This window comes from Lepidochelys kempii, chromosome 8 (genome assembly GCF_965140285.1).
Source record: "Lepidochelys kempii isolate rLepKem1 chromosome 8, rLepKem1.hap1, whole genome shotgun sequence".
In the NCBI taxonomy this organism is placed as follows: domain Eukaryota; kingdom Metazoa; phylum Chordata; order Testudines; family Cheloniidae; genus Lepidochelys; species Lepidochelys kempii.
Genome location: NC_136387.1, coordinates 336791 through 345794, shown reverse-complemented (window position 1 = coordinate 345794; position 9004 = coordinate 336791). Strand labels below are relative to the sequence as shown.

Here is a 9004-nt window from a genome sequence, read left to right as displayed (position 1 = left end):
TCCTGTGGGTCGCGGGGCAAGCTGGGCTCACCGGCAGGCTGCGCGGACCGAGCGGCCAAAGGCTCAGTGTGCCAGTCAGGAGGAGACGCTGCCGCCATGCACGCCGGGATTGGGAGGGAAGTGAGGCTGGTGAGGTGCATGCCGGGAGCGGATCTGGCTGATGCGGTGCATGCTGGGATCAGAGGAGGAAGGGGGTTTAGTGCCAGCGCGGTGTATGCCGGGATCGGGGCGGGCGGTGTTCGGACTCAGAGGCCCAGCGCGGGGCGGCCGCTCGCTTGGTGTCTTGGGACGGCGGCGGCGACCGTTGGGGCGGCTCCGGAGGCTCCTACCCGGCGGGGATGGCGGATGCGGCGGCTTCCCCGGTGGGGAAGCGGCTCCTGCTGCTCCTGGCGTCCAGTCCGGGTGAGGGTGAAGCGGTGGGGCTGGAGCCGGGGCCTGCTCTGCCCTCTCGGGCTTGGCGGAGCGGCACCGTGCGGGCCATGAGCGGAGCGGTGCCCCAGGACCTGGCGGTGAGACCCGGCGGGGGAAGCTTTGGGGAAGCCCGGGGCCTACACGGGGGGCTTAAGCGAGCGGGGCGGCGACGGCAGGGGGGTCCCGGCGAGGCCTGGCCTCGTCTCCTCCCCCCGGGCCCATGCGGTGCGCGGGGGGGCGGATCAGTCGCGGCGTTTTGTCCCCTTCCCCTTGTGGGCTGGGGCCGTTCTTCCCGCGGCGCTGGGTGATGCCTCAGGTTGTTCAAACTACCCCGCCTCCCCCATGTTGCTTCGTACTCCTGCCTCGATAACGGCCCGGGGTGTTTAGCGCAGCGCCTTGTTAGGGGCATTTTGCGCCTACCCCGTCCAGTGTTGCTGGGAGTGTTGGGCGTGTTTCGTGTATCATCCTCTCTTAGTTTGTTTGCAGCCTGTGTTTCACTTTCACTGTAGTTAGGCGCTAGCTCAGTTCTGCAGGATTTGGGTCTGGCAGAAATAGCTGGGAAGGTTTAACCCAAACTCTTTCTGTGTGGATTAGATCAGCAAGTTTTTTTTTTTTTAGGTCAGCCTTTCTTTGTGGTTTTATACAATGAGGCTCTGCAGAGCTGAGAGGAATTTCATTGCTGCTACTGTTTTCCAAAGATCATATGTAGCGTTAAATGTTACTTAGCATCTTGACTTTGAAATACAATCTGGCCACTTGAAAATAGTGTATTGTGCACCCACACTGCATTGACTTAAGATACCTGCACTGAAGTGCCCCACTCACTCCGTACAGATACATCTGTAGGCTTGAGGAGCCTGACCACAGTGGGATGGGGGTGGCTGAATATAGGAGTGATTCCAATGGTTGTGCCATCTCATTTGGGTAAACGCATCTGTTGGGGGGAGGAGTTTGGCTAATAAGGTACCTGTAAAATCTACAACTGCAATATTTGTGAGAAGTAAATTCTGAAATAGAAATGAGAGATTTCTGATTATCTGCTAGGGTGGGGGTCTATGGATTTAGGCATTGCAATACTGAACATCGAGGTACCTAGAAAATCACAGGAACAACACTATGATCCACAAAATTGAGTTACAGGTTTCAGAGTGGTAGCCATGTTAGTCTGTATCAGCAAAAATAATGAGGAGTACTTGTGGCACCTTAAAGACTAACAAATTTATTTGGGCATAAGTTGTTTTAGCCCACGAAAGCTTATGCCCAAATAAATTTGTTAGTCTCTAAGGTGCCACAAGTACTCCTCATTTGAATTAAGCTCTTAAGCATTCTGTACAATTTATGGGTAGAGCTAGATGTCCAAGAACCCAATCCATGAAAACTAGCAGGCCAGGCAGGGAGCCACCTAAGCTAGCCAATTGAAGGTGCCAAGGAGCAGGGTATGTGCTAAGCCTTTCTCACCCCTCAGAGATAGGTACCTAAGTCCAGGTTGCAGGGAGGCACCTAGCTATTCTTTCTGATCTATGAATGGGCAGGAACCTGCCACATGGAGTCAAGTGTGTTAGGCGCTTAATGCTTTTCTTGCAGGAATGAGTTAAGCACCTGCCTTTCTCCACACACAGGGAGGGAGCTGGTGGTGCCCACTATATAACTTTTACCCCAGTGGTTAGAGAACATGTCTGGGATGTGGGAGACCCAAGTTCAATTCTTCCCCCCTCTGCCAGAGGGGAAGAAGTGATTTGAACAGGGGTTTCTCTTCTTCCCCTCTGGCATAGAAGGAGGGAATTAAACCTGGGTGCCCTAGGCAAGTGCTCTAATGACTGAGCTGAAAGTATTAAGGTGAGCAACTTCTACTACCATTATCACTTCCTCTGGGTGGCTTTTGAATGGGACCCAATTTGTTAGGCGTGCTTAGAGTTTGCCTATCAGATCGGGCCCTGTGTGCAAGTTAGGCAGCCAAACACCTGTCTTCCTTTGATTCATGATTTGCTCTGGGACTTAGGTGGGAGGTAGGTATCCTGATGCCTAGAGCGAGGCAGCATCGTGCATGCTCGGAGGCAGAAACTTAGCCATTGAGAGAACTTTTAAACTGACTCAATGACTAAGATTTCAGGGTAAGTGCCTACGAGATTCGAGTTTTGTGGATTGCAGTGGAGCCAAAACTGGGACTTAAGTGCCTAAATACCTTTGTGGGTTGCACCCCTAGTGTCTGGGTGCATAAAACCTTGTTAAACACATGATAGCTGTTTTTGCTAGAAAGGTATTCGGGTTTGTTTATTAGCATAGACAGCATGTAGTAGATTCCTGTCATTTAGAAGCTTTAGACCTAATCTGGGGAAACAGAATTGTTTCTAATTCTGCAATACCGGAGACTTATTCTGCTTTCAGCTTGAGGAATTCATAAACCATGCCATACCTTTATGTACTTTCTTTTTTGTTATTTTCTTCTGAAGTTCAGTCTAACAGAGTTGAGTGAATTTGTAGACACACTTCTCCCAAAAGGCATCTCTAATGTTTGCATTTGGATTTGACCAATTTTTGTCCACGGGTACTGAGAGCACATTGGTACATTGAGCCTTTGGTAACTCAGCCCATAAGGTGAAAAATCAAACCAAAATATGGGGACAAGTATCTTTGCCTTCAGTGCTCTATATCATAGCACTTATGTACATCCAACTTGTTTTCCCTTTATTTTTCTTCTTGCTCCCTCCCCATTGCCAGTGATGTCAGGCTTGATAACCCTTTACTCTCCTCTCATAAGTATTTATCTTCTTCCAAGCTGTCTGTGGAACATCCTTCTTGAACCTGTTAAAGCTACCTCCCTTGCCATAGTCTTTGGTGGCAGGGAATTTCTTCTGTCATATCACCTATAAAAAGCGTGAGGGATGATAATATACATCTAGGAACAAAGAATGTAGCCCATACTTGCATTCCGGGGGCTCTGTTCTAGGAAGCTGAGATTCTGGAAAAGATTTGAGGGTCATCGTGGATAATCAATCCATTTGCCCACACCATTATACTGGGACTTCATTTTCATCTGATGTTGGCCCTAGGGTGCATAAATAGTGGAATCTCAAATAGGAGTACAGAGGTTATTTTAACTCTGCATTTGCTACTGGTGTAACCACTATTGTAATACTGTGTGCAGATCTGGTGCCCACAATTCAAGAAGGATGTTGATAAATTGGTGAGGGTTCAGTGGAGAGCCACAAGAATGATTAGAGAATTAGAAAAGATATCTTACAGTGATAAACTCAAGGAACTCAATCTATTTAGATTAACAAAGGTTGAGGGGTGACTTGATTACAGTCTATAAGTACTTAACTAGAGAACACCTATTTAATAATGACAGGTTTCAGAGTAGCAGCCGTGTTAGTCTGTATTCGCAAAAAGAAAAGGAGTATTTGTGGCTCCTTAGAGACTAACCAATTCTCTGCTCCTTGAAGTCTTTAAACCACGATTTGAGGACTTCAGTAGCTCAGACATAGGTGAGAGGTTTTTCACAGGAGTGGTGGGTGAAATTCTGTGGCCTGCGTTGTGCAGGGGGTCGGACTAGATGATCATAATGGTCCCTTCTGACCTAAATATCTATGAATCTATAACGCAAATGCTGAAGACATGATTTTAAGTGAGGTTCTGGGCTGCGTGAGCACTGTGTCCAATATGTTAATATACAAGTTCTTTGACTGTTTCAAGTTGCTTTAATTGTAAACTCGCTCTTAAGGAAAGATTGCTATAGCGCATTATCTGCTGTACAGGCACATCTTCCAAAAGCAGAAACCCAGCGTTTGCTGGAAATACTTTTTAAGAGGGAAAGAGTTTCAGGGCTGTTTCCTCTGACCAATTTCTGGAAGGATAGTTTTGTTACTGTATCTGTCGTTCTTCAGAGTTTTTGGAGGACTGAGATTCTAACAGCTTTTTTTTTTTTCTTCTGGTGGGGAGGATGTGACCTCTTTAAGTGATGCTGCTCTCAGCTCATCCCATCTGTAATTTTATACAGGTTTTATACAATATTGCACCCCTATTTTAACATCATCTTGGTGCAAGGTTTTCCCATTGAGCTTTGCGAATCTCAGAATCACTACATGGGGGAAGATTTTCACCAAGTAGCCTGGTTAGTTACTGCTATCATAGTGCAGCACCTGGTGGTGTCAGTGTGTAGCACTTGTTTGATTTTTGTTTTTTTGGGCAACCTGCTTCCCTGCCTGCTAGCAGTCTGGGGAGTAGGAACTTTTGTGAAATTGTTGCCCATGGTATCCGCCTGCTCAAGAGCGCTGTAAGTGTTGCAGCTCTCATCCTGTTTCCCTCCATCGCTGAATCTTATATCATTGCTTTCTCACTACCGCTTACATATTCCAGAGCCGAGGATAGCAGCACAATAGGAACTGCCACTACTAGGGACACTGTAATGGTTGGGTTGTCTACTGTGATCCTTGGTTGCACATTGTTCTTGAGAAAAGGTTCCATCAAGCTCTGTTTTGGAGTTTGGGTTCTCTTGCCTGGGGCTTTGGTGACACAAGAATGAAGCCTGGTCGCACAACCACAGAATATTTTGTAGACACACTAATTTATTATACACACTTACAGTTTAAACTTCCTTTCCGTTATAAAGCTAGCTTTTCCCCCTGTACTCTGACCTTGCTAAAGTTTAACCATTTTTCCTGAAAACTTGTTTGCAGGGTCTCTCTCAAGGATAGAATTTTTCTGTGACGTTTGAGGGAAATTGGACTAGGTGTTTCAGAGATTAAATAGTCCAGGGCATCGAAAGGGCTAGTGCTAAGGGTGCTTAATGATATCTGGCTGTAAGCAACAGCAATACATAATAAAAGTTTCTCCAAGTCAATCTATGCCTCTGCTGAGATTGTTTAACTCAAATTTAACAGTCCATCAACACTGAAAATGTCCACACCAGCTCTCCCACATTAAAATTCATAATGACCATCAGCATTACAGGTATTCTTAAAAATAAAAAATCCAAGGCATGCTTTTTCAGCGTGTGGGCCACATCTTAATAACAAGATTGTCTTATGGACATCTTTCTTCTCAGTGGCTGGAACAACATGGGACGCCAATGCCCAAACGTTACGCTCTTCTACTTCAGCACTCTGTTATTCTGTGGTGGAATATTGCCCTCCAGAATGGTCTCACTCGTCTTGCACAAAAATGATCGACATACAGCTTAATTCCACCATGCGTATTATTTCAGGCACACTTAAATATACTCCTCTACCATGGTTACTGGTTCTCTGCAATATTGCTGTGCCCAGTGCTTGCAGAGAGGAAAGTGTAGCTAAGCTTGTAACAAAATTGTGTGATGTGCCCTATCTACCGTTAAAGACTTGTTTAATCCACCACGTGGTCATCTGTCCTCACGTTGCCTATTGTGGATAAGTTTACTGGGTGAGGGATTTACAGTAGAGGGCACGTGGCGAGCTTCAGAATCTGCAGAGAAAGTGACGAATAACTACCTTGTCTCAGACCCCACTTGGTGTCAACCTGGGTTTGATTTACTGCAAATATAATGAAAAGGAGTACTTGTGGCACCTTGGAGACTAACCAATTTATTTGAGCATGAGCTTTTGTGAGCTACAGCTCACTTCATCGGATGCAGTGAATCGGTTGCAATCGGATCCGATGAAGTGAGCTGTAGCTCACAAAAGCTCATGCTCAAATAAATTGGTTAGTCTCTGAGGTGCCACAAGTACTCCTTTTCTTTTTGCGAATACAGACTAACACGGCTGTTACTCTGAAACCTGCAAATATAATGGAGCCTTTTTAACCGATTTCTTACCGAACATGGAATTTGTGCTGAAGCAGAATTTCAGTGGCATTTTAAAGTTAGTCCACTATGTCAATGTGGGCAGCCACAAACTGTGACACATTGTTGCAGAGTGCAAAATGACTCAGCCTCCTGGAGGTCTTTGTCGCTTAACTGGATTGCATACACCAAATATTTATAGTGATCATGAAATCATCATGGTGGCAACTACGGAAATTAACATGAAAAATTAACATCAGAAAAGTATTTAATGTATTGCTGTGGAGTGAGCATAATCCTCACCCTTCATTTAAGATAATGGTAAGAAGCCATTAAGTTCCTTTATGGAACCAAAAAGCTGAAATAATAGCAAGCCTCTTCCCAAAACAAAAACACATGCAAGGCAAGAGTGGATTTGATTTAAATCACTAGTCAGGAAGATTCAATTTAGTCAGGGATTTCTGCATAAAAGTGCGTTCTTGGTTGTTATAACCTTAATACATATTCTTCACAACTCAGAGATAGATGTAGGTGTCATTTTTAGAAGGCACACACTATACATTTTTAAGTGATTTATTTTGGAAACTTTTCAGATTAGTTTTACATCTGTATCAGAAAATGTATAATTGTTTGGTTATTTCATTTACCAAAGGTAATTGAAGCAGATAGTTCACATCCCAATGGCTTCATAAATATCTCCAATTCAATGGGTTAATCATGAATATTTGGAGGATTTTCTTGCCATGCTGTATTAGGAGGAAAACATCACCAGACAGACATTTAAATTGTTTTATTTAACTAAAACAACAACGTTCCGTATTAAGGAATTCTTCTTCAACATCAAACGTATAATATTTTAACAAAACAAGCATGAATTTTTGAATTTAGTTACATTCAAGTTTTCTAAAAAATTTTTGTTAAAATTGTTTTAACTAAAATAGTTAAATGAAATATTAAAAAAAAAATTAAATCCACTTTGTCAGCTAGGTCAACATGAGAAACTTAATATTGGCTTCTGCAGTTAACTCAGTTGTCTTCACCTTCATTTTCCTGTTTGTTCATAATCTGGAAAAGAAAAACAAGCTTTCTTGCTTTTCAGGTCCCAAATGATTTCTCAATTTGGAATGAATTAGTCCAAAGGAAGAAAATATTCTTTCTACACCGGCAGAAGAAGCTATTGCTGTTTAAAAGTGAGATGATTACTTCAACAGTCTCTGAATCCAAGTGTTTAAGTGACTTCCACCAGTTCACTGGTGTGACTTTCTTTAAAACCTCTTCAGCAAACATATATATTTTTTTGAATGGTTCATCCTTAGCTCTGAAGTTTATTATAGTTGGCATTATGGAGGGATGATTGCTGGATGTCCATGTCGTAGCCAACTCCTCCTCTTCAGCAGTTAAGGTTTGACCCTGATACTGAGTATTGAGAATGTTTGCAAGAAAATGAGCTGGAGATAGTGCTTGTCCCATTAGGTGTTTTATTGCTGATGCTCCTGAAATTTGGAAGGAACGGAGCAAGATCTTAAAAAGAGAAATATGCAATGACAGTTAAATTACAAGCATTAAAGAAATGATTTCCCTGTATTTTGTTCAAGGCTACAGAAATAGGCTTCAGGGTACTCAGCGTGTGTTCAACATTTCTCTTAAGCCCATTGTTGAGAACTTTGTCTGGACTGTGTCATCTATTTTTTCACGATTTTGTTCACAAACTGCCATCAAATTGATCAGTTCTTGATATAGTGCTCAAAACAGTCTACTGCTGAGTTCCATCGCACATCTTGTGGGGGAGTTATCTTGGTTCCTCCCACTTTTTTCAGAGCAGCTGCTGCAAAGTGGTTGATACGGAAGTATTTTGCAATTTCAACATTAGCCTTTATTTCTGGAACACTGAAGTCTTTGGCTAGGAGGTACAGCAAATGAGCACTGCAACTGTATGTTATTAGCTTGGGACTCCTCTAAATTTCTTCTCATCTTGGATATATTTACAGCATTGTCTGTGACTAAGCTGCGTACTAGACATTTTGAATTTTTTTCAGTTTGTTATAGCTTTTACTGCTACTTCTTGTAAGTATTCTGCTGTGTGTACATTTTCTAACATTTCAATTGTTTCTGTAAGGAAGACATTTCCTTCTGTTGTCACACAAGCGCACACAACAGGATCATTGTGGACATTGTTCCACCCATCAAGACTCAGGTTAACAATTTCACCCTCTTGACCTTTTGCACACTGCTCAATTTCTTTCATATGCTTTATCCAGCAATTTGCCTGCGACATCTGCTCTGTTGGGTGGACTGTATCCTGGTCTTAATGACTGAACCATTTTAAGGAAGTGTGGGTTCGCAATCTTATGGAAAGGAGAATTTGTTGCATGAACAAACTGGGCAATTTTTTCATCAATTACCTCTTTGTAATCTGCTGGTTCTTATCACAAACTTACCTTTGGTTGTTTCTGGATGATGGAGGTTTTTTTTCCCCCTTTTTGCTACAGGTGATATACCGTGGCTATGTGAAATACATGATGTGAATGAAAACTATCATTGGCAGATAACTCTGGAACTATAGAAAATGATGGTGATCTTGAAGGTGGATAGTCTTCAGAATCCTGTATGTTGAGGATGGATTCTCTTAAGCAAAATAAGTGAATGCAGTTATTTAATTATTACCAGCATACTGCTCACTTAGTATTGCTCATTGCATTCACTGACACTCAGTACTACTTTAAAGGTGAAATTGTAAAAGGAAGATCTGCCTATTTCAGCTATTTATTTTTTATCACAACTACATCTAAAATGATAGTACCATAGAGTAACAACTATATTTTTGCTCAAACATGAGAA

At 42.9% G+C, this 9004-nt stretch overlaps 1 protein-coding gene across 1 annotated transcript in view; it reads left to right on the top strand.

Moving 5' to 3' along the window:
- The first annotated feature begins 201 nt into the window (after positions 1 to 201).
- KDM3B (lysine demethylase 3B) overlaps positions 202 to 9004 on the top strand; it is a 132435-nt gene continuing 123632 nt past the window's right edge. The window contains exon 1 of the mRNA XM_073355003.2: positions 202 to 509. Coding sequence (XP_073211104.1) covers positions 339 to 509 — 171 coding nt within the window. The 5' untranslated portion in view covers positions 202 to 338. The remainder of the gene's footprint in view (positions 510 to 9004) is intronic.